The sequence below is a fragment of the Oxyura jamaicensis genome, chromosome 5, assembly GCF_011077185.1.
Source record: "Oxyura jamaicensis isolate SHBP4307 breed ruddy duck chromosome 5, BPBGC_Ojam_1.0, whole genome shotgun sequence".
Classification (NCBI taxonomy): Eukaryota; Metazoa; Chordata; class Aves; order Anseriformes; family Anatidae; genus Oxyura; species Oxyura jamaicensis.
This window is the reverse complement of record NC_048897.1, coordinates 21,041,373-21,066,968: the sequence shown is the minus strand read 5'-3', so window position 1 is coordinate 21,066,968 and position 25,596 is coordinate 21,041,373. Positions and strand designations below refer to the sequence as shown.

Sequence of the window (25,596 nt, the reverse complement as noted above, 5' to 3'; positions counted from 1 at the left end):
GAGGGAGGAGGAAATGCTCTTGCACATTACTGAGCTTCATCAAACCTTGCTCAGAAGTGTTTCTCTTCTGTTTGCTGTCATGATAACAAAATAGCTGTCCAACTCTGGTGGAATTTAATTGCCAGTTCACATTGATTTGTGGGCACAGAAGTCCAATTTCCACTGTCTGGTTAGGAAAAAAAAAAAAGGAATAGTCAGAAATAAAGATACAATAGAGATTTCATTCAAGTATACAAAGCCCCGGACAAAATGGGCCACCGTTTTGATATTTTCCTCAATTTCTGTCCTTCAGTATGCGATTTCTTTATGGGTTTATTTTCCCTTCCTTTTGAAATCTGTATGAATATAGGAACTAGATAGAAAAGAGCAACTTATTTTCTCTTTCCCTTTCTCATATTTATTTTCCCATTTCTACAGTTATACTTTCTTTTTTCTATCTCTGAATAATATGGGTAAAATCTGTAATTCTCTTTTAATAAAAAATTATTGGTTTTGTTCAAACAGAAGAAGAAAAAAGGCAAGGTGGGTACTTGTGCAATTTGCTGAATGGCAACAAGGCAAAAAGCATGTGCAATGCATGCAGCAGAGTTCCTCAATATCGTTAGTGAATTCTCTGCATCTAAAAACAGATCTAGTTAGTCAACTAATTATCTAGTTAGTACTGAGTAAGAGGAAATTTCCAGGGAGCAAAGATTTTGTCTTCCTACACTAAAATCTGACGAAGTATAGCTATAGCATCAGGTACCTCTCTTGCTCAAGGAGCTGGTAAAGCCATAACAGAACTTGTTCACTTTTAAAAGCTTGAACCTCTGAGTTGCTCAAATGATCTCCTGCCTGCCCCTCCACAGGCATCCTGATGCATTTTTCTGGTGAAATGAACCCCTTCTCCAGAAACATGCCCTCACATTCACTTTCCATTGCCCAGTGCATCTACTCCTCTTTCCTAAGTTTCTGTTCACCAGAGTTCAGGATTCTCCTTTCAAGTCTATGCAGTATATGACTATGCAACCAAAAACCATACTCTGAGGTTCCAAGGAATATTATCAGCCAAAGGAAGGGTACAAAAAGACCCACAAGGGAAAAATTTTGAAGATGAATGTGGTTGACTCCAATTTGGATACTTCTTTCATATATACCCAAAAATTGTCCACAAATCAACGTAAATCAGGTCACCATATAAAATTGTTTCCTACGAGGACCTTGAAAATCTAACCAGACATGTTAATCTCAAGAGAGGCTGATTGCAATTAATACTGTAGGATAACACATTCACATCTGGTAGCAGCTTTCTTTGCTTTAAATACAGTAAAACAGAACAATTGCATGTGGCTCCTTACAGTTGAATGCCTCGAGAATTAAGAGAGAAATAACATATGCTTCACATAATTAACAAGCTTCTACAAATACACATTCTTCATGCAGGATGTGGATTCTGTTCTTCTTTCAGTGCTACTGTCCTTCATAGAGAAGGGAAAATTCAGATGAATTGAGAATCAGTGAGACATTATCTATACAATTTTTTGAAACAACATAACATTTAAAGTGTTAGTGCATTTCTGAACAGGAAAGCAAAGAAGCCAAAAATTGCTCAAAGACTTCTGTAGATTTATTTTTGGCATGAGAAGAACAGTAACTTCAGAATTTTTATTTTTTATTTTTTCTTTCTCTTTCCCAGATCTGGCTGCATGCACTTTACCACAAAACGGGTGTCCCCAAATACTTTCCCTACTACTGTTTCTTGTGTAATTTCCACTTCTCTTTTACTGTCTTCCTTCTTCTAGCCTATCATCTTTGTTTCTGACAGAGCAAACAGCAATAAGGAGCTGACAACAGATGAAGACGCTGGCAAAGATGGTGACAAAACCCACATAGATGAGAAAAAGGTTTCTGCAGCAACTGGCAAGGCTGGGGAGCTTGGTCTAGCTAGCATGAAAGAGTGGCTGTGGAAAGCACAGGAACTGAGCAAAGAAGTGTCTTTAAATACCCAACAGCATTTCCTCGAATCTCAACATAGCTTACATCTGTTTTAGGTGGATCTAATGAGCATGAGCGGAGACTGTCCCTTCAGTTATTTAGTGCCTACACTAACACTGTAATAATATAATATTGGAAACAGCTCCTGGTTGTTCTCCCATACAGGGATCCTGGCTGTGAGAGACCTCTTCCCTGCAAGCAGCATAGTTCAATCCACTGCTGCTCAGCCCCGCAAACCAGTACCCACTTTATATAGGGCAGACATGCAAATACCATGTGCATATATGTGCAAATACCATCTGAGGGGCTTCAGGAGCTCCTGGAAGTGATCAGAACTTCTTCCCATTACAAGTTACATAGCCGTACACCAGTCCTCATTAGCCGGAGGACAATAGGCTGAGTAACCTCAGGTGCTCCTGCACTCTTTCCTCTCATGACCAGAGAGGAGAAAATCGGGACAGTGAAGTCAGAATTTCTGCTTCCAGAAAGTGGGTGAGAGGCCTGAGACGCAACATCAGATCCTGCACCCAAGCTCGTGGTCTTTGGAGCATTGCTTGCATGTCTGTTTGCAAAGTGGGAACCAATCTCAACTTGCCTTTGTGTTCAGACACAGGAAAATAAGGACTAAGCCAAGAACTTAATTTTGCTACACACAAGGTAATACTGCAGGGAAAAGCATATAGACAGTTCCTTTTCCAGTACACTTGAGAGTGTACATCTCAGAATTCAGGCCTGGACTTTGTATGTATCTGAGAAAAAGGAAAACAATGAGTGTGAAATTATTGCATGTGATGTGTCTCTAGAAAGGGTCCTCCACATTATAAAGTGCTCTCAAGCCCCCGAGTCCCTCTGGACAATTCATAGGCTACATGGCAGCCATGGAACGTTTTTCTCTTCTGCTCCAAATTTCTGCTTTGCAATGTTTCAAAACAAAAATTAGAAAATAAACATCCATCATTGAAAGTAAACATTTAGGCTTATTTCAAGAGAAATGAGAGCAATGAGACGAAGCTAAAAATGGAGCAGTCTTGCCAAGGAGCACATTTAACAAAAGAAAGGGGAAAGGACCAGGAGGGAGACCTGTTCCTCTGAACAGTTCCAGCATCACTTAGAGGCTTGTTTGTGTGAGGGGGAGTGAGACATCCAGTTCTTAGATCCCCTCATTTTCCTGCTGGGCTAAGGTTGTATATTTTCTTTGCTTTTATCTTGTCAGCGTCCTTCAGCAAAAGCTCGTGAAGAGAACGAAGAGGAAAAACAGTTCAGGAATATTTTCCAACAGATTGCAGGAGACGTGAGTATGCTACCAATTCCTACCTCTGCCTTCAGAGCAGCCTAGCCACAACAGAAACTAAAAGCTTATTCGCAGATTCAAGGCATTTTAAAATTTATCTCAATTTCTTTTGAGATCTAAAGCTCAGCAAAAGCAAATCAAAATTGAATTAAGCATAAAGCTATCCTCATATGTACATCTAACTTACTTTTCTAACTGCGTACAAGGGAGCCTTATTTAAATTCAGGCTTTTATTCCTATCACGACTGCGTGAGGCTATTCAGGATTTCTCCAGCAATTTTGCATAGCATGTCAAGTTATACATACAATGCTGTCCAGTATACACTTCGCTAATGAAGTCGAAACAGATCAAAAAGCTACATAAATCAAGAGGGGTTACAGAGACTTTCACATTTTGCTGCTTGGCTCACAGTGGCTTGAAATTACTGGTTGTTCTTCTAGCTGTAGTTTAATAAACACTGCACAGTAACTTCAGACCTGCTTTGTACTGAAGATGTAGCTGCAGCCTCAAAGATCTGGACTGCTGCTTATACAAACCTGGAATGCTCTCTATTTTGAAGCACACACCACACTTAAAAGTGACCAGAGACTTCATACTTTTAAGCATATCCTTCCATAAAATGATTTTTGTAATAAAGGAATGTCATAATTAATGGTATTCTCCCCCCATTTCCTACCAGGACATGGAGATCAATGCTGAAGAACTCAGGAACGTTCTAAATAACGTTGTAAAAAAACGTGAGTTTTAACATGTTTTTCAGAAACCCTGGACAAAAAAAAAAAAAAAAAAAAAAAAAAAAAAAAAAATCTGTGATATTATGTACCTCTCTACCTCTGAGTTACACACTCTCAAAATTCTTTATGTTTTCAAATTCACAAATTTCCTAGTTTCACTTCCATGTAATCTGCATCTGAGACTTTACCTAGCCACCTTTTCATAGCGATGCTATCTATGACTGATCAAGTAATGATAATGCAGTAATGAACAAAAGTTTATTGAAAGCACCATACACGTTAATATAGCATGTCTAGCAGTCTGCAAATGGCCTTAATAAAGCTTTCTAGTAGAGAGGTAGACCTTTCTCCCTGATTATCAAACTTAATTTGTGATTCACAAACAGTAATGTTACTTGGGGCCTTTTCAGATTGCTTTCTCACACCTTTCTCGCTGAACGAAGCAAGCAGATTTGGTTCCTACTTTGAGTGGAGTCCCACCTAAGAGAAAGAAGCACTTTCTGACTTGCATGATTTGTTTTTGTCTGGGATTATTTATTTCAGATAAGGACCTAAAGACAGAAGGATTTGAACTGGAATCCTGCCGCAGCATGATTGCTTTAATGGATGTATCCTTTGCCGGTGATGGACTAGTGTGGTATCAAGCAATCCTCTATCTGAGTTTTGCTTTCCCCCACCACACACAACAGATTGTTTTTGAATCAAATGCAACTTAGTAAACTGGAAAGCAGAACAATACATCATAGTCCAGGTTCAGATAATGCAGCATTCCCAGTGTGGCACATCTTAACTGCAATCTTCTTAACACTAGAGTAACAAAAGTATCCCAAAATACGGATCTACAGAATAATTCAGTATAACAACTTCCCTTTAACCCATCTCAACATAACTGCTGTTCTTGCCAACAAGAACATTGTATATTTCTCTCTTACCTTTAAGTTTTTTAATGTATTACATATTGCACTGTATACTTAGTATGCAAAGCACATGGAAAGGGTCTCAGAGTAAGTAGAATAAAGCACAATACAAGATGCCACATAGGGTTACCTCCAACACATCACTTAGTTTTCCTATTTGACATAACATAGGGTTTTGAGAGAACTTAAGCACATACAAAACAAACTGGACCAAAGTTATAAATACAACCTAGAGCCATATTAGTTGGAGGCTAAACACATTTTGGCAAATTCAACACTTGGCTTGATCCTCAATTTGTTCTAGCAAGGCAGAAAGGCTCCACTCTAGGATAAAGCTCAGATATCATAAAAAATACTGAGGAAACTTCACCAGTATATGCATTTGAAAGAGCCCTATAAAACATCCTGCTCTTATGTACTTTATAACAGCTCCAGAAGCAAGCCTCTTTCCTGTTTTAGAAGTTTGCTTCTACTCAAAGAAATAGTGTCTCACAATCTTGAAACAACATGCAATTCATGGTAACTGAATGTTCATAACTACTTTGCTGCACTGTCCAACCAGCTCTCAATGCTGAGAAAATTCTGAACTAGGTTTCACATTCATCCCCTCTCACCAGGAGCTGCAGAGTTAGTTTATTTTCCCTTTAAAATACTGTTGTTTTTTTGTTGTTGTTACCTGAATGCTTGCATTGCAGACAGATGGCTCAGGGAAGATAAACTTTGACGAGTTTCGACATCTCTGGGACAAGATTAAAAGCTGGCAGGTATTGCTGGTATTCACAGCACTGTTCTTCAGAGCTTCTGCAGGGTAAAAGCTTGTGTAGGAAAACCAGATCCCTCTACATACACCACCACAACAATGAAAAAAAAAAAAAAAAAAAAAAGTAAAAAAATGCAAATTAGCTTTTAAGGAGGAAATTAATGTCTGTCTTCATCTTACCCTCAGCCTAAGAAAATTTCTGAGGCTCCAGCTTTCCTATAAAGATTTCGCCCCATGAGAATAGCAGAGACATAAGGGGGAGGAGGAGGATAGGAACTTGAATCAGGCATTGCACATAACTTAATTAGGGCAATCAAGAGAGGATTAACAGCATAAACTCAAGCCAAGCAAGGAGGGTCTCTAGAGGAAAGCATTTTGTTTCTCACAGCACAGATCTAATTTATATTGGTAATTAGAGGACTGCTTAGCAGCAGCAGCTGCAAAAATATGAGGCAAATGGCAAAACCTTCAAGTGCCTGAGGGTAGCACCCACATCAGTGGGTATGTTCAACAAAAGAAGCTTTTTTTTTTTTTTTTTTTTTCTGTGCATTTATTTTTTTTCTTTTTCCAGAAAATTTTCAAGCGTTACGACACAGATCATTCGGGAACCATTAACAGCTATGAGATGCGCAATGCAGTCAAGGATGCAGGTACTTCTCCCAGGGTACACTGCCCAACAGTCAAATAAACCTTGTTTTGATTGTCATATCACAGGCTGAAAACAGGAACTTTTAAACAGGAACTTTTGCAGCCTTTTAAAGAGGACCCTAGAGAAATTAAAAAAAAAAACAAAAAAAAAAAAAAACTTTTTTCCCCAACAGAGGTTCTCAAAATATCCAAACTGCAAGTCTTTTACATCTCACCAGCTTCACGTTTCAGTGAATAATACGACCATCTCAGTCTCACAAATCAAATGCAAAGAAATACCAAGTGAGCATTAACACTTGCCCAGTTTTACCCTTTTATTGAGTGCACCGTTCGATTACACAGCACAACATTTGTGCAACTGCCCTAGCAGCACACAAAAGGTGCAACAGAGAGCCCAGCTGCATCCAGCTGTTGACAGATGCACCTGTGATGATTCAGTCACCCACATAAGCTACCCACTTGATCTCACTTAAGCTGTGGATTCTTTATTTTTGTGTAAGTAACAATCAGAAAACAGTGGAAAATTTTCATCCCCATTGTACAGAAAACTGAGACAGAGCAGGTCAATGTCCAAGCTTGTCTTAGAGACATTTGTGGGTGCAGTAGTGTCCTCTGCCTTGAAGCCAGCCTGGCCCTGGAAAGCACTTAAGGCCCAACCTTTTCTCTGGCACTGACTGGCACCAGCACTTCCCCTCAGCTGTGGCCCAGCTGTGCCCCATTTCTGGTCCTCTACAGGGTTTCGGCTGAACAACCAGCTCTACGACATCATTACAATGCGCTATGCCGACAAGAATATGAACATCGATTTTGACAGCTTCATCTGCTGCTTCGTGCGACTGGATGCTATGTTCAGTGAGTGGCTGACCCCATTTTACTGCATTGTTCCTTCCCCCATCCTCAAAATGCAGTCATACTCAAAGCAAACTTTATTTAAACCACTATTGCCTACAAATGGTTTTAATAATTTAAGATATGTGCTTAGGGAATCAAAAATATGAGTCATCCTGCATGCAAAAGATAATATGCCATTATATTTCTCCTTGTATAAGCTAAGGAAAAGCATAGTAGAAACACTTGCTGACCAAGTAGGTAAATATCTGCACAAGTTTGCATAACAGCAGGAATACAATTTAGTTTGTTATGTGGGATCATCTTTACACTCTGCTTGCACAGTAATTTAATCTATTCTATATATTTTTCTTCCATTGTTTTAGGGGCATTCCACGCCTTTGATAAAGATGGAGATGGAATCATTAAGCTCAACGTCCTGGAGGTAAACTGCTTTATGCCAGTATTTCTAACACTACATCACAATGCTAAATTTTAGTTCTACTATTCACCGTACACATCTTCAAGGGTGGCTATGCAAGTTAGACTGAAATTGTCATCCAAGTCAGTAAGAGTCCACAAAGCCTCCTCAAATTTTTGCTATTGATTTTACCCAGAAAACACCTGTACCCATGATCTGCCAGCAACAGCTGCCGTGTACGACTCCAGCTGGTGCTGTAGGACACAACTGTGGACTTTTCATATCATTTTAAAGTGTTTCAAAACAACTTTGAATGATTTTTATGAAGCAGTTTAAATTAGACACTTTATTTTAAAGGCATTAGCTGATAACGGGGGTCAACATAGTTCCTTACCTTTTTTAAATCTTATACAGAAAACTTAGAAAGTTTTAACATAACATCATGTTTTCTGCTAAGGAGAACACACACACACACACAGATCACTTTTTGCAAGAAAAGGAGGAATAGGAGAAAAAAAGCCTTAGACAAAATTCTCCACTGCCAATATGCTTCCCACTAAATGTTAGCAAGTAGCTGCCTTCTATCTACAGAGGTTATGGCATTTAAATAGTAGTGGCACAATCTTAAATTTATTTCCAGCACTGGTTCACATGTTCAAGTTGTACATCGCCTTGCCCAGGGGGCTGCACTTACGTGTCTGAGAAGGGGCTCAAGCCTCAAATGTTGTCAGCCCCTCAGCATGGGATCTGCCTGCACACAGCAAGGAGCTGCAAGATGACTCAGATCCCAGTCTTTACTACACAAAGTTCAGCTGCTGCGGGAGCACAGGTGTTAGTTAGGTGTTAGTTAGGCAGCCGCTCCTTTGCTTTCCCTCTCCCTCTCCCACAGAATGTACAGATTCAGTTGTAATTCCCATTCAGCAATCAGCCCTGATAGTAACACAGAAGTCCTCTTGTCCAGAGGCACAGCAAATTAGAGGACTAGAGGAAGGAGGGGCACAGAGATGCAGCATAGAAGAGTGTGGACATTATTTGTACATACAAGTTAGTGTGGAAAGAGCATAAGTAAGAAGACCACAGCCTTGAAGAAATCCTTGAAGAAATAGTGAACCAAGGGCGAGTTAGTACATCTAAAGCTGTTCTTTGCTCATTGGCGTGCAGCACATTTCAAGTCATGAAAAAGGCAGACAGAGGGCAAATTGCCTTCCCTGTTTTATCTCCCCTTCTTTGCCCCCACAAAGTCCTGCCTGATCTTTAATTCCTTTACTTCTAACTCTCCTTCCAGTGGCTGCAGCTCACCATGTACGCCTAACTCCAGAGCCCTCTGCCACCTTCATCAAGAACATGCTCAAGACTTCTCTTTTAAGTAATGAGCTCCATTCCTCCTCAAGTGCAAACGAGCATTTCACAATACATATGTGCTTCACTCACCGAGATAAATGGCACATGAAAGAATCCCTTGGAAAAGAGACAACCGTACTCCAGTAGACCAGTGCTCATAGTCTGTAACTACTTTTGTAGTATCTCTATGACATTTTACTTTGGGCAGCAAGGATTAATTTATTAATGACTGTGTTAAGATGTTTCTGCATGGTAAAGACATGGAGCATGAACCATTACTCTGCTTATGCTGACAATTGGAAAAGTCTTCCCTCAAGTCAGTGCGAGTCAGGCAGAACTGGGACTGTATCTGAACTGTGAACGTCAGAGATGTTTACTGCCACCTCGGAATCAGTCATTAACTCTTTGTTCTGATTTTGGTACCCTCATTTTAGCCTCTTCATAACGTGGACTATTTCACGTGAGATTGTGCTAACTACATTAATATTATGCATCCTAATAATGTATGTCATTGTAGCCATGCAGGTTGGTTCTCTGCTGTGCTAGAAACGTGAAAGTCAGGCACAACAGACTGCACCATCTAGGTATGTCTTGGTCTAGTGCCTCAGTAAAAGTGGCAGAACAAAGCAATTTGTCTCAAACATTTTTAGTATCCCCATGCTATCTGTTAATGCACTGGATACTTTTACTTTTTCATCATAACTGCATTCTCTGTAAAATTGAGAAAGTGATGTTCCCCTTTCAAGAAAGCCACCTGGGAAAGAAAATCTCCTATACATACGTGTATATATATAGAGGGAGAGATGTAAAACCATACACACACATACTTTTTTTTTTTTTTTTGTCCTCAGGGTTCTATGTTATTGACTAACAGTTTCTGGATTCTGTTTTAATCTCAGAACCAGCTAGATCCCAACTCAGAGAGTCCTTTCCCTTGTACTGGTTATCAAGTAAAAGCTCCATTTTTCTGTAGCTTTGCGAAAGGATCACATCTACTACTTCTACACTGAGGAACACAATAGTGCCTTTTATTATTGTATGATCTTCTTAAGGCAAATAATTTAGGGGTTGTTGTATTAGTGTGTATGTCAAGGCTAGCCTAAATTTTCCTTCCTAAAACCCTGCTCTGTGCTGCCTTCCCATCAGTGATGTGAGGATCCTCTAAAAGCTGTTTCCACCTCTTGTCTCATTTGATCATGATTGCTTTTGCAGTTTCCATGCAAACTAGGGAGCCAATGATTAGGAGGAAGATTAAAAAATTACTAACTACAACCTAGCAGTAAATTTTAGGGGCTCAGTAAATTAAAATAACACCTGACTATTGCAGAGAGCAAATAAGGTTTTTAGTATAGGTTATCCACTAAAACAATGATTAACAACACGCTCAAGGTATAGAAGTATTTCCTGACATTATTCAGTATTTATTATAAGAGGTGAGTTTTAGAAGAATCAGACACTTTATGTTGGTGTGACCACTTTGGGAAGATGGTTAGAATGTGTGAGTACAGTTTAACTGAACTAAAAATACATCAGCTGAGTTTTGACCTATCCTTTAGGGTTTATTTTTTTGAAGGAACAAAGAGGAATGAATACTGGGCACTCTTCCATCATTCTCATGAATATAGAGCAGCTTCTGTACTTTTATTGCAAATGTGAAATCAGTTTAAGATCTCACACACCAGTCAGTTCACGATCTGAATGCATTTAAAAAAGCAGGTGAGTTTGACAGGCTTTCAGAACTGATCAATCACTAATCAATACAAAATAGGATAGAAAAACATGCACAAGAAAAGGGTGTGAAGAGACCAGACTTGGTCAGAAGAACCTTCTACTTAGAGGAAGCCCTTGCCTCATGCATGTACGCACAAAACTTTTCATTAAGTCTGTATTTTAAATAGTGTGTTCTATTTTCTAATCCAATGTTAACATAAATGAAAAGTAGCTACAAATTAAAAGCTCGGGGTTTTTTGTTTTTCTTCCCTTCTTCATGTGAAGCTTAAAAAATGCAATCTAAGAAAACATTAGAATAGCTGCTTAATTAAGGCAACAAAAGATGTCTTAGTTCTCTAGTAGTGAAAAGTAACAATGCAAATCAAGCTACTATTGTAAAGTTGCAAAACCAAATCCTAGCATACTTACTCTGTTAAGTATCACATTTAACTGACAGATCACAAAGAAACAGAAAACCTTTTGGCTATAAAGTTCTTAATGTCGTATTGCACTGTAACATACTCTAAAAGAGTAAGAAAATCCTATAGTTCATGTAAGGAAGGGTTATTCTCCTTTAAATTCAACTTTTGTTTTAACCCAAATTAAGATTCTAAGATGACTGGAAGACTAGGAGCCCCTAGGTTCCAGTCACGTGGTATCTCCAATAAGCTGTTATTTTCCACAGAAAAATACAGCAGAGATGTTCTGGGCTGGGGTCTTCACAGAAAAAAACAAAATCTATTAGTCAAAAATAATAATAATAACAACACAGGATTTTTGATTGGCAACTCAGACCTTCCTTGTCCTTAAAGTCCTGGTGGGTGAACAACCAACAGCTCTAGAGAAGTTCTCTTTACAACAAGCCACAAAGCAAGGGAGTCAGTGTGTCACCTTGGAGGCCCCAGCTGGGTGGACAGTTTCCATTTTCCCTGCAGAACTATGAAGTCTCAGATTCCTGTGCACCGGGAGTGAAAATCTGCAACAGTCCTGTCAGTGCTGGAGCCTGACCACTGGAACATACAGCTCTAAGGCGGGCAGTCTGATTTTTTCTAACCCTCAAAGGGAATGCCATGTTCTACCAAACCCTAGGAAAGAATCGTGATATTCAAAACAAGAAAGAATCAGGCTGACAAACCATAACAATATAAAGAACTTTTATTTTTATTTTATTTTATTTTTTTGCTGTGTAAAGTTTTGTTATTACACTCACAGCTTTGTAACAAAATGAAAGAGGAAAAGCAAGGTCAATCTGTGCAAATGTTCTACACAGCTTAAGCTATTAAATACTCAGTCATGTTGTTTTATCCCATTTTCTTTCTTCCAAAGCACTTTTTTGTGTTTAACACTTGCAGCACAATGAAGTTGGAGAAGCTGTCAGGTGCATATAACAGAATACATACCTACACAGTTTGTTCTTACTTACACTATTAAATATTTTACAAACAGCAGCTGAGACTGCTTCCTTATCCTTCCTCAAATATTCTGCAATTCTGGACAACTTAGGTTATGTTTGAATGATAGTACCATACAAGCCTGAAAACCAAGATTCATCTGTACCTGTGTTTTCATTAAGAAAAGGGGAAAATACCTTATCAGCACCACATTTTTGTTTCTGGTAACCTAGAGCTTATTGTGAGCTTTAAGTTATTGTTTCACCTTGATACAGCATAATGCACATTTTCAAACTGAACAGTCAGAAACTGTACTACTTCAAAGACATCGCACAGCTGAACTGCAATCCATACAAGTTACACATGGCAAACAGAAGCTGGGGTATTGAATGCATTTTTGTTCCAACAGATGCAACAGTTTTCCCTCTGGCCCCTTCCACACAAAGCAGCAGCAGCATTAGGCCATACAGTGTTGCACTGTCAGCTGTTATTTTTCCTGTGATTTGAGGGGAAAAGGAGCAAGGAATACAGACCAGTCTTAGCATTGTCTTGTGATGAAGTTTTTGGGTAAGGTTAAGCTTTGTGGCACATTCGAACTTTTAAGTGGTCACTTTATGCTATTCATAATCTCCTTTTTGAGCCTGAGTAGTCCTTAACATACGTGCACTGCAGCCAGTTCCTCACTTTTTAAGAGAATGGTATCTAACTGTGCTCAGTAATGCCTATCCCATTCTTTCTATTACAAAAGAGTACAATAGCTTTGAGCACTTGCCATCCACCAAGGAGGCTCACAGCTGACTAAGCACAATGTCTGTACTGCTAAAAAGAAAATGGCGGCTTGTACCCCAAAGGGACTGCCGTATTCAGACAGCCACGTGGCAAGTCCAGAGCTCATTAACATTTGATTTATAAAACACAGCTGACCATAAAATAAATCCTCATTCTACTCACTCTTCCACTGACAGCTTTTTAGTTGCATAAAAAAACAAACTTTAAACAAAAACAGTCCTGAGCAGAGGCTTCAGACGTGCCGTGCTGCTTTTCAGGCAAATGGTATCCCCAGTCAAATTTTTACGTAGTCCCCTTCTCAAAGTTATTTCACTTTTTGACCAGAGTTATATCAGAAGTCAGAACCCTCAGTTCCAAGACTGGAGAGGATCTCATTAACGGCTACCAATCTAATACATCCAATTACCATCTCTCTTCTCTATGTGTAGAGGAAATGAACGGCCATTAATGAAAGCTGCATTTCCTAAAGAAGTTCAAAGAAGTCTGTGGAACTTCACATCCACATGACAACTTCATAGCAAATCTTTTTCAGATATCCTCAGGACAAAGCAGCACAGTATTTTCCTCTGAACCCCTGAGCAGTATTATACGTGTGTGTGTGTGTTTAAACTTATGAAGTAAATTTTTTATAAATACTCGTGCATCTCTGCTATTTTCCTGGCTCCCATCCATTTTAAAATTCTAAAAATTCTAATAATGCACCTGAAACAACCTAAGTAGTAGCAAAAGACACCACTGTTAAAGCTGGATTTCAGAAGTCCAGGCTTTTGGGAAGGACTGTTTTCAAGGACCAAGAAGGAAATACGGTATACAAGGAAAGGAAGTCTGCTTTTACACCAACAATAAACCCATTAACTAATCAGGAATGCAAATAAAGTGTAATAACTGCATTTGTTGGAACACCTACTGAGAAGGATCTTTGCAGGATCCTGAAAACAATAATCAGCTGGCAGAATGAGAAGAATCACAAATTAGGAAAATATACTCACACACCATTTTTACAACGATACAACTACTCCACACGCTTGTCCTCAGAACACACAGCTGCACACCATCACTTCAATAGCAGTCTATGAAGAATAGATTGAAAAGTTCACATTGTTTTTTCCCCCACACCTTTACATGCTCCCTCACTGTGGTTCAAAAACTCTTGAATATCAGTAATTTTGGAAATGGTTTAAGTCTTATGCAGCCCTCTGCTTCTAGGCCATGAAAATAAAAAGAGAGAAAGCTCTCCTGAAGACTCCAGAGCAATCAGAAAACATTTACACTGCTCAGAGATTTCCCTGAACTTTCCCTGATTCTCTCAAATTGTTTCATCCACAGAATAATAATAATAAAAAAAAAGAATAAAAAAATCCACCCCCCAAAAAAACACATAAAACTCTCATTAAACTGCCTGGGGTCTAAGTCACATATTGTTTTTTTGTTTTGTTTTTGTTTTTTTCCCCTGTCTACAAACAGTTTAATTAAAATAATAACAATGAAAAAATACAACAACAAAAAACACTCAAAAACAAGAGCGCTGGAACCTCAAGGATTCCTATGCGTTTGAAGCAGGATGCTACTGTAACCTGTTCCTATTTTATTCCTGTCTCTCAAGAAACAAACATCAATCCAAATACAGAGAAATGATTCTCATTTGCTAAGACAAAATAAAAATTGTGTGCTTCAGAGAAGGCCCTGAAATTCCTTCACTTGATGGCAGAGCTGAGCATCCATGGGCTTCTCCCAGTCACAGTCTCAGCCTAAAAAGACTTTTTTATAGTCAAAGAATTAAGCTATAAAATTTATTTGGTCTATGGCTGGCATATGAAGTTTCGTATTAGTGGTAAATTAGATACCCAGTGAAAACAGTCATACAATTTGTTTGAAAAGTGCTCAATTTGTTTTTAAGCAGCTTGGTTTTGACACTGGAATTTCTTTACCTTCTTTTATAGTTTAAGGAAACCTCTTTTTTTATCCTGAGCTGTAAATTAGTCAAAAGCAAACAAAAATGTCCTTGCCAGATTGGTCTTACTGTTTCAGAGTGCATCACAAATATAAGAATTCCATTTCACTGAACTTCACAGGCCAATGAGAGCAAGTTTGCAACCCCAAGAGACAGCTGCAGAGGAATCTGGACAAGTAGAAACATTCCTTGCACAAACATGCACTGGCTTCCCTGTATAAATTATGTACCTTTCTGGAAACAAGATTTTTACATGGAATACGCATTTTGTATCCCCAGCTTCTGCTTGAAGAACTTTAGACTTTAAAATCCTTTAAAATCCTGCTCCATTCTTTCCAGTTGACTTTTTGTGAACCAAGCATAGCCCAAGCAAATCAAGCCAGTTCACAACAGAAACGAAATACCATGGAAATAGATGATTTGGACACATAGTGCCTTTGAATTTCTATTTGTTTGCTATGCAATGCAAATACAGGAATTCCAAATAAAATAAAGAATCCAACTCCGGTGTTGTATCAAGGTTGTAGTGGTTATACTAGTATTTAACTGAGAAACAAAAGCTGATACTAGTTCCTCCATTCCTGAACATTAGGACCTATAGGAGACTAAGATCACAAAGCAGGTGAGTGGAGATGCTTTGCTGCTACTGGCATACTTTTCAAAGGACTGCTTTACAAAAACAAAACAAAACAAAAAAATCCTCCACCACCAAAATATCTCAAGAAATGTAATACTTAGGACAGTCTGTCACTGTATATACTGTGTCAATTATAGCAATTTTTAGACAATGATTAAAAAATAAATTACAGTTAACATTAAAAAACTGATTCCAGTTCTCCATAAAATACCGTTCCTTTTTCTGAAGAAAGCCAGTATGTACAGTGGATACTCAGGTTACACTGTCAGAATTTGTGACATTCTGTCTTGCAGATTTTTATTAAAATCAGCTAAAAAACTGGATACAACATAAAAACAGTCATATGTCAGTTAGACATTTCACAGGCTTCAAGCTGAGTGTGCAAACACCAGCATCCATTGTACTCTAAGTTCTAAACACCCCTCTGGACTTCCCTAAAACTCTCAAGAATATGCTTCTTCAAAAAAGGCAGACAAGAGGGGGGAACATTCTTTTTTTGTCAGTGAATTAAAAACTTGCAAGAATCTTACATTTGGGCCAAGTCTTAACAGACCAACCTTATTTCTACAGAGTGCAACACAACCTGCAGTCTCTGTAGCAAGGCTTTTGAGCCCCACTCCCTTTTTGCATTCCAACTGTGAAAAGAAAGAGGAAAGATTGGAGTAAAAACTGATGTTATTTGGAATAATTCTGACATAAAATTACTTCCCAATGTGGGAGGTAAAAAGCTTCATGAGTCAATTCTGCTGTCATCTTCAGCATGCCTTTCTATGTGTCCTACAGCATCCTGGAAAAGAAACAAAGAAGTCAGGTAAAAAAATAACACCAAACTGCAAAAGATTTTAGAATCCTCAGTGAAAGTGACATTCTGGATAAAATTAATTTTTGGCTTAAGGTTTCTAAAAATCGATACAGAGCTATTAAAAACATATAAGAAATCTCAGATACCATATGATTCAAGGCAAATAACACAAGAGCTTACTTGCTGACTTAGAAGAGCACATTAAGTAAATACATCATATCCAAAGCAAGTGCTTAAACACAAATTAAGGACTCTACTTCTGTTTTTAATTTCTAAAAGAAACCCCCTTCCATTATGTATTTTCAAAAGCATTCAATAAGGAGACAGTTTATATTACCAAGGAGTAAAATGAGAATTTTATTGATCGGTGTAAATATAACAGCCCTCCCCATTCCTTCTGTATCACTTAATCCAGCTGGCATCCATCTCTTATGCCTCCTTCAATTTTTTCTATCTGTGCTAACTCAGAAATTCATTCATTATATTTACATAAAGACTGCTAACAAAACCAATCTCACGTAAAGAATAAACAGCATCAACAGCCACAAAAACGAAGGGGGTGTGTGCGAATATGAATTAAAAGAATAAAAAAAAAATATTTCAAACTGATGCTTGTTCATCTTAAATGATAAAGTGTATCCCACAAAAACCGAACATCTTGAGTATAGTTACTTCTTTTGGTATTTTGAGAATTTTACCACTTACATTTAAGATTTTAACAACAAAATGTTTTAAATTTACCATATCCATGTGATAGGCAGCTGCACTCCTCATCTATCACAAGCTGAACTCTGTTAGCCTTGTATGACAGAACTATATTCAGTTAGGCCCATTACAAATAGAAGAATTTAACCATCTTGAAGAGCAACAGAAGTCCCACACTTGTGGCGACAGAACTTACTTGGTAGTGAGGATTTTTATATTTCTATTATCTATATATAACAATGTTATTTCAACCACACACCTGCTTGGAACCTTTCCTGGAAGTAAAGAAAGCATCACAGTTCTTCCAACGACATTTTAGGGTCTGAAAATTTGGGTTGGTGTGGTCAGTTAGCAAGTGTTGTTTCAGATGGTCAACAACGCCAAAGATCAGTGAACATCCATGCCACTGGTAGAAAAAACATGCCAAAATAAGTTAGGGAAAAAGAGCTTTGGTTAATGCTTTTATTCTTGCAGCTCAACACTATTCTATCAAGGCTGCTCACACACATGCCTCCTATAACTTTTAACCTTCTTATTCCATTTTTATTCTCAGTGGTTCTCTTTTTTTAATTTGTGTTTTACAGAGATTCTTACTGTTACTATTACTCTTGTCAAACCTATACCATCAGTAAGAATGTAAGGAGGAAGAAAGGAACTTAGCCTTCACAGAATTTAAAGTTATCTTAGACAAAGCCATTGGAAATTTAATTGAACTTACTTAGAAAAACTGTTATACTTTGCTGTGTCACTCAGCTGGAGGTATTTTTTTTTTTTTTTATGTTTTAAGCAATTACATGTCACTATCTAAAGACTGCATGAAAGAAAAATAATTTAAGACCCTACTATTGACTTGCCCCAAAGCACACACAAAGGTCATGAGGAATGCAACTAGCAGTATATATACGCATAGCTATTTTCAAAAAATTGAGTTATAATAACTTAAAGCTCAATTTATCCAAGATTGACTAGTGACCACCTCCAGAAAATTAGTCTAAAAACTGTAACAAAGTAAGGCTAAAAACATTTTGCTCATTACCCAGCAACGATAATTCTGCATGAGATTAAGCCTCACAGCTCTGACACTGCCATCATAGCATCCAGTGTAGATCTGTAAAAGAAATATAACAGAAGCAAGTTGGAAATAGAAAAAATGAAGTCAAATGAAGTCAAAGAACAAAATATCAACATGCAAGGTCTCCAAATCTAATAAGTATGTCTAAGCTAATTCTTTTGAGATTTGCATTCATAGTTTAAAAAAACTACTAATGAATAAGAAATGTTTCCATAACTTCTATCATTGATAGTGTCATTTGTGTAAGAGTTCAGAAAACAAAAATACAACGTTACTAGCCACTGAAGTGGAGAACAGCAAAGAATCTTAGGTGTAAATGTCACATTAAATATACCTCCAGGGCTTAACTGGTTAAATGAATATAAAAAAGGGATGGTGAGGAAAGGTGAGCAGGAACATCAGAATCTCAGAAAGAAGATTCTTATAGTAACATAAAGATTAATTAATAAAACAAAGTCTTCACATAATACAGAAAACTATAGAAGATAAAGATTTAATTTGTTGTTTACTTCAAGTTTTTCTTTCTACTGGAAACTCATCACTGGAATATAACCGCCAATCTGCTGTGGGTAAGAGACTACACCTTACTTCTTAGACAATTACAGAATATTATTGTCCTTCACTCTTCAAAAGCTGCTCATCCGAACACTTCTTTGATTTCAGAGTGCCCCAAACAGACTATTAGCATGGGACAGTTCAAGCCTCAGACTGTAAGCACATAGCCTGGATGCACTTAACTCTTCATCTTGCTCACATGAGAAGTGAAGCTAGGGCTATAGGTATTCCAATTCATACATAATTTCTGTTATTACAGAAAACTATTATACCTTTTCATTTTGTAATCCAGAAGAAAGTTGTCAAATTCCTATACATCAGGCAAGTAAGTGCTCTTAATGACTATTTTATCGAAGTATTTATTTATCCAGAAGTAATTCAGAATCCTATTTTAGAGTACAGACACATGACAATATCTGTGCATGTAGGTCAATTGCCTAACTTTGCCTAGGTTCTTTCAAGGGTTACTAGATTTGACCATGAGTGAAGTTTTTCTCCAGCATCTGTTTCACTCTTTTATAGAAGACAAACATAACTGATGCTTGATAAGAGGAAATATTTTACTATTTCTAGATTCTTCATTGTAACCATCACTGTAAACAGAACTACTGTTTTAAAATGACAGTAAGCTAGAAGGTTATTTTCCCGACAATATTATTACATAAATACAAAGCTGCTGTAGCAGCTTTTTAGCTGACACTTCTGAATACCTCTGTCTTAGTTAGAGAGCAAGTTGATTTCATTATCTGAAAAAATAAAACGGTCTATATGCTCGTGGATATAACAACCCAGTGAAAAGAAGGAAGTTACCATGCTCTTATGGATGGTCATACACATGATCATGTCTGTGTGGCCTCCATAGACTTGCAAGCGGTCATGTGACTTGAAAGAAACAGAAACAGACATTTAATGGCATGACAGTTAATAGGTATTTTTCACAGACATGCAAATGATGATGCTTCCTAAAAAAGTTTCCAGGGTAGCAACCAATGCACCCCCTGGTGGATTCCAAGCTTTGTAGCCTCTATGAAATATCACTATTTTACTTGCATTACTTCTGTAAGCCTTTTTGTCCAACCAAGCACTCGGTCCTTCACACTGACAAAACCAACATTTGCCCACTTTTCTGAGCTGTCATAATCCTTGGATAACCCAAGTTCTGAAAAAATGGTTTAGGTTTAGCTCTTTTAAAACCATGTATTTTGGCTGGTAAAACCAAATTTATTCTGAGTGACGGGAAAAAAATTAATGGACTGGAGAACCGTAAGCACAAAGATGACCTCCACATTTGACCCTGAAACCATTAATTAACATATTAGATAAATTTCATTAATAACCATCTATTCTCTTACCTGTAGTTCATAAACACGAACGAATTTATCTAGACATGCTGTCACCATCACTTTCCCCAGAATGTTCACAACCGTTACTGCGTGGTTATGGCCTTTATAGATCCGTACCAGTTCTCCAGTCTGTGCCAAGAAAATGCAGGGACAATATATATTTCAAAATTATCAGAACAGTTTTAGTTTTACATAGATAGGGTAGCTAGCTTCAATGCTCACCACTCATAGAACAGAAACACCTGTTATTAGACTTCCTGTGAAAGCACTTCTAAATTATGATCAAATACAATTTATCGTTTTCTTTGCTTAAGTTAACAAAAAGCCATTCCAGTCCACTAGAAATGCATGCCACTATGAAGAGACTTCTTCCCCTCTTTGCATCATTAGCTACATGTTCCCACCTATCCTGCAACTGATACTCTGCTATTAGTACTAGGAGTATTTATATACCCACAAAAATCATTGAGCAAATTTAGCTAAATACAGAGAAATAAACAATTTTGGGGTGAAACTAACTAAAACCATGGTAAGTTCTAGTCTCACTTATTGCATAGCTACAAAAACCCTTTCCACACTATCAGCACCTTTGTAGTAATATTTGCAAAACCAAGATCCCCAGATAAAAGGGTGCTATATGTCATATTAGAAGAATCAGCTAGTTTAATGGATGTTTCCCAAGGTATTTTACCCTCTACTTCCCCCTTTAATTACTATAGTGCTTACTCACATTAACAAAATCATATGATTACCTTTTCTGAAAGGTATTTTTTCCACTATAATTCAACATTTTTGAAAATACTGACTTTATAGCACAGGTTTTCACTGTCTTAATAGCAGAAGTTATTCCAACTTCATCTATGAGACTTACATGAATGTTGTGGGCATGGACAGACTGATCACTGGAACCACTGAATACTAGATCATTCACAACCTTTCAAAAAATAAAAATAATAATTATTTCTATAGCAGACAGGAAAATAGGCAAGCAAAGAATTCAGGTGTTGCTCAGTTTGAAGTTTCACCATAGTATTTCCTGTATCTCACAGGCCCCCAAAAAATCAACTGAGTATGAGAAAAATGTACACATAGTTCTTTATGTAAGAGCTAGAAAATGTTCTAAGCTAGCTTAACGATGACTTTTGCTACTTCACAATTGGCATTAGACACTTTTAACTTGCAGCCTGCCAGGCTATCTCATCCTACTCATGGACTGTTCTCAAGGACAGCTAAGCAGAAGATCAGGAACCGAATGCAAAATACAGCTCCCCACACGCACAAAAAAAGCCCAATGCTTCCTGGAAATATTGAATCTGTGGTGCACTTTTGTAACTTAAGACAGTGCTCCTGACAAGTACTAGTATAGAAAGGAAGCTTAACAGATCCACCATGGATCACGAAGGGACCACAGGATGCTGACACACAAGCTGGATGGAGAGGTCACAGGGCAAAGAAGTCTGTGCCACTGTACCCCTTTGAAGATAAACAGAATTTACAAAACAGTCATCCCCTATCTGTAGATGACTGTGGTCAGACCAAAGCAGCCAGACAAGCACATATTCCAATTTGTAATCTCAGACACTTCATGTTACATCAATCAAGCTAAACAATAAAAAAATCATTCAATGGGCATGCTTATGTCATTTAGAACAATATAATTAAAACAATTATAAACAAGTCATATTATCTGGAATATGATATACGCGATGCTGTGAGGACTGAAGGCTATACCAGTAATTAAGTCCTTTTACCGGCGTCCTAAAATACATCCATGCTCAGCGTGTCAAAAGTTTCAAGCCTAGCCTGTAAATAACCACAATTTATGTAAAGACTGTATTTACACTTAGAATGAATAGTGATTCTTCTGTTAAAAATGAAGAATATTTTTCCAGGGTTACATTTTTCTTCCCCGATTTCCAGAGAGGTTTGTACAATCAAGGTATGTGAACGTTAGCTTCACCTTTCCCCCAGCTTTCCCTACATTCTCCCATTTCAGGGAACTCACATTAGAAGATTCTCTTAATCATCTAACAACATGAAATAAGCATGCTTCCTACTCACACAAATATCAGCATTCATGCTGGGAACACAAGATATGGCAGCAAGACAGAATTTTCCTACCAAATTTCTCAGTTTTCATTATTTAAGATACAGGAATAATCTATTCCCTACTATGATCTGCTAACTATTAGATGAAGATGAAAAAGAACACACAGTTTTATGCATTCTTTGTCAAAAACGTGTTTTTGGAGACACTTGCCTTCATGCAGAGTATAGTCTTGCTGTGACCTTCCAGAGTTCTGAGAAGCAGCCCATTCCGTGCATCTCGCACGCTGATGGTGCAGTCGTAGGAGCCCACTACCAACAACTTGCGTGCTCCTTCCTGAGCTGTGGCTAGGCAGCTCACTGCTCTAGGGCCATGGCATTCAAAGGTGTCAACTTGCTTGTTGTTCTGTTAGGGGAAGAAAAAAAAAAGTATTTAAGAAATAAAACTTTGCTGTGACACTGACTCTAGACTGCTGAGTCCTTTCTGTGAGGTTCTTGGTATAGTATCTGATTACAGATCAGTAACACTGCATATCATCAGTGGTAAGAGTTATATCTTAAAATCTAAGTTTCCAAAAGAAGGAAATAACTCCTTATGTTGGGCTTTGATTTTCTGTATTTAAAAAACAACCACCTTAATTACTGAGCAAAAGTCCAGTAAGTCCTCTTTCAGAATTAGAACAAGCAGAAAATAGTGTTTAAAGAGAAAAATGCATGCAGGCACACAAGTCTATCTGTTCTCAAAGTTCATTAATGAAATCAAAGCCTCTAGGATATTTCACAGTACTTAAAAAGTAAATGATATTATAGTAAGAAAGACTTTTTCCCTCACAACAGATATAAGATAAGGGTTTTTTGAAGACAATTTAAGATATTCCAGTAGGACATCAATACTCAAGTCAAGAAAGCTTGGTATATCCATAAAACATGGGCATAAAAAGTAAAGAAAGAATAAATTAGATAAATTAGTCAAGGATACATAAAAAGAATAATCAGAATAATAATTCACTTAAACAATGATTTTTATTCTCTTTTAAATATCATGAGGGCTGCTGATTAGGCTTCTTTGCTAGAAACCCACATGAACAAGTCCCTGTAACTGCAAATGGAGCAGGCCAAACCAGCAACACATTAAAGTTTCTCACACTACTTTCACAGGCAAGAAAGGATTCACAGGAGGATTCACAAATAATCGCCTCTGTCAGCAAATCCTCATGACACACAACTGGTAGACAAGGTGGAACCTTAGTATCACTAAGAAAACTATGACAACACCGCTGCAGTTAAGAGAAAGGCGACTGGATGGTAAGAGAGATGGGACAACTTTGCGCCCTAACAAAATCAAGGGCCAAAATGTGGGGCCAAAAGTGACCGCTTATACCAAAATACTTTAATTACAAATACACTTACTACTCGAGAAAGAAATGAAAGAAACATAAAGTGGAGAGAAACAGCATCACAACAGGCTTTTAGGTGCCAATATTTGAACAAACTAACCTTTATGGTGAAGGTAACTACATTGCCATTAGCAAGGCCTGCATAAAGGATTCGCCATCTGCTGTGTAAACAGAGCACTCGATCTTCCAATTTAAACTGTTCCATGCATTCTTTGGTCTGGAAATATAAATAATTATTGAAAGTTTTCCAAACAATTCAGGGAGAAAAAGCTTGGAATAAATAATAATTTTCACCCACCAGCCACATTTTTTGAACTAGCAAAGTAGGAGAAAAACATCTCAGTGTCTGCTGTCATCTGGCAGTTTGATTCTGATTTTAATCAGCTCACTCCCATCCTTGAGATTTGATATTACTTCAACAACCAGTTATAGCCCTAAAAGCTTTCTTCTAATCACAACCTCAAACGTATATACAAGTTTAGACTAGGCCATATATACAAGTTTAGGCCATACATGAAAAACACCCCATTACACACCTGAGTTCAAGAAATGCCCATGAACTCTACAGGAAACTACTATGAATCATCAGCGTACAAGTCAAAACCTCTGGCAGTTTGCCCCCTGAAACAGAAATTTAATGATTCTATGATTCTAGCCCTTGCATCTGAATGTTGGACATGCTTTCCTATCGTTTCTCCTTTGAAACCCAGCTTCAAAAAAACCCAGAATGCTCTTCCACCTGTTCTCTCAACAGCTGATCTACAGAGAGCTACATCTCACATAAGCAATGAAGTTAGAAATACAGGTAAGTCAAATTCAGTATTCACAGTCAGACATCTGTCCAGCTAATCAGTGTTCCCAATATTTGAGATCCCATCATGTTATTCTGGTGAAAATTGCAATAATGAACTAGACAAAAGATCAAAAGATTACACCAGTAAAAATCACTAAATCTTTAGGTTTAGTTTGTCTGTTTTTTTACTGTTCCACTCTAATGAGTGCCCAGCTCATTCCCAGCTCAGGCTTTAAAAGGCTTGTTTCATTTATATTTGCAAAGAAACATTACATAAAAAAAGCAGTACATGTTAATCACCACAGACTTTGAGTACCTTGATATTGTAACAGTTGATAGTGTGATCACTTGAACCAGTGTAGAGTGCAGCATTCTTCCCATTCGTCTGAGTCACCAGGAGGCAGTTCACTTTCGAAGTATGTCCTTCAAAGACAGCCACACACTTCCTGCTCTAGAAAGCAAAGCATAGGGTCTGTCAAACTAAAGGTCTGTAGTACCTCTCAGGACAGGCTGCCCTGAGGTTGTGGAGTCTCCTTCCCTGGAGGTATTTAGAAGCCTTCTCAACATAATCCTGGGTAAAGTGCTCTAGGGAAAACTGCTTGAGCAGGGGGGTTGGACTAGATGATCTCCAAAGGTCCCTTCCAACCTCAACCATTCTGCAATCTGTGACTGACAGAGCAGGGTGGGAGAGCTAACAAAAACATTAGGACATGCAACAATCTCCTCTTACCCCTCTCATAGGTTGAAATAGCGGAAAGGGAGAGAAAGAGAAGTTTGAAGAAAAAAAGTAAAAAATGTAAGCACTCAAGAGCAGCTACTTCCTTAATTACATAATAAGGCTTTACAAAAACAGAGTTGCAACCTTGTAACTGGAATTACTCTTAAACCAACGTCACAACCTTACTTACAACCAGATTGTAAGCACAAACAGTTTTGTCTGCTGAGCAGGTGTACAGTAAATTCCCAAAAATCTGAATAGCATTCACTGCAGCCATGTGTCCTTCAAAGTTCCCCTCTGTAGGTTCTTCATCCTCACCTGGCTCTGACGACACTTCTGTAGGACAGAGACACATGTACTTGGATTACTTGAATGAACTCAAACACTCTACTGTTTTTTGTGTTACACCAAACAGCAGAACTATTATGGGGGCTCAGCATCTTTATAGTCAGATTTCACTGCAGTTCTCAGCTGGAGCCTGTAAGTGGCAGAATGTAATATAAAATACCAGAAAGATCTTTGTGTGATATAAAGTCCAGAAAGATCTTTCAAATAGCTAAAGGATCGTATTACTTTTTGTCTGACAGCTCTATGGAGACTGTGTAGAAGTGTTTGTATGGAATGGGGTGGTGAGGACTCAAGGTACAAAGCATTCAGTGAGGGACAAGGTAAGTGAGCATCCATCACTTTACACTTCATTTTTTTTTAGTGCAGGTTTTTGCCTTCAGGGCTAAATTCCTCTAGAAGCAGTTTGATCTAGACATAACTGGAA

The 25,596-nt window shown here is 37.9% G+C and overlaps 2 protein-coding genes and 1 long non-coding RNA gene across 5 annotated transcripts in view; 1 reads left to right on the top strand and 2 right to left on the bottom strand.

The window, feature by feature from the left end:
* LOC118168046 overlaps positions 1–6,916 on the bottom strand; it is a 16,330-nt gene extending 9,414 nt beyond the window's left edge. The window contains exon 1 of the long non-coding RNA XR_004751336.1: positions 6,484–6,916. This is a non-coding gene — a long non-coding RNA (uncharacterized LOC118168046). The remainder of the gene's footprint in view (positions 1–6,483) is intronic.
* CAPN3 (calpain 3) overlaps positions 1–11,977 on the top strand; it is a 29,726-nt gene extending 17,749 nt beyond the window's left edge. The window contains exons 15-24 of one of the 2 annotated variants that reach the window (XM_035328101.1): positions 505–522; positions 1,782–1,883; positions 3,188–3,265; positions 3,946–4,003; positions 4,544–4,608; positions 5,613–5,681; positions 6,249–6,327; positions 7,061–7,177; positions 7,540–7,598; positions 8,860–11,977. In XM_035328101.1, the coding sequence (XP_035183992.1) occupies positions 505–522; positions 1,782–1,883; positions 3,188–3,265; positions 3,946–4,003; positions 4,544–4,608; positions 5,613–5,681; positions 6,249–6,327; positions 7,061–7,177; positions 7,540–7,598; positions 8,860–8,886 (672 nt within the window). In that variant the 3' untranslated portion in view covers positions 8,887–11,977. The remainder of the gene's footprint in view (positions 1–504; positions 523–1,781; positions 1,884–3,187; positions 3,266–3,945; positions 4,004–4,543; positions 4,609–5,612; positions 5,682–6,248; positions 6,328–7,060; positions 7,178–7,539; positions 7,599–8,859) is intronic. The other variant, XM_035328102.1, reaches the window with a different exon arrangement.
* Positions 11,978–12,500: 523 nt separating this feature from the next.
* Positions 12,501–25,596, bottom strand: part of ZNF106 (zinc finger protein 106) — a 39,891-nt gene continuing 26,795 nt past the window's right edge. For both annotated transcript variants that reach the window (XM_035328091.1, XM_035328092.1), the window contains exons 13-22: positions 25,015–25,160; positions 24,423–24,557; positions 23,414–23,530; positions 22,131–22,322; positions 20,742–20,804; positions 19,880–19,999; positions 19,338–19,409; positions 17,937–18,008; positions 17,160–17,306; positions 12,501–16,180 (exon numbers count right to left, since the gene is read on the bottom strand). In XM_035328091.1, the coding sequence (XP_035183982.1) occupies positions 16,124–16,180; positions 17,160–17,306; positions 17,937–18,008; positions 19,338–19,409; positions 19,880–19,999; positions 20,742–20,804; positions 22,131–22,322; positions 23,414–23,530; positions 24,423–24,557; positions 25,015–25,160 (1,121 nt within the window). In that variant the 3' untranslated portion in view covers positions 12,501–16,123. The remainder of the gene's footprint in view (positions 16,181–17,159; positions 17,307–17,936; positions 18,009–19,337; positions 19,410–19,879; positions 20,000–20,741; positions 20,805–22,130; positions 22,323–23,413; positions 23,531–24,422; positions 24,558–25,014; positions 25,161–25,596) is intronic.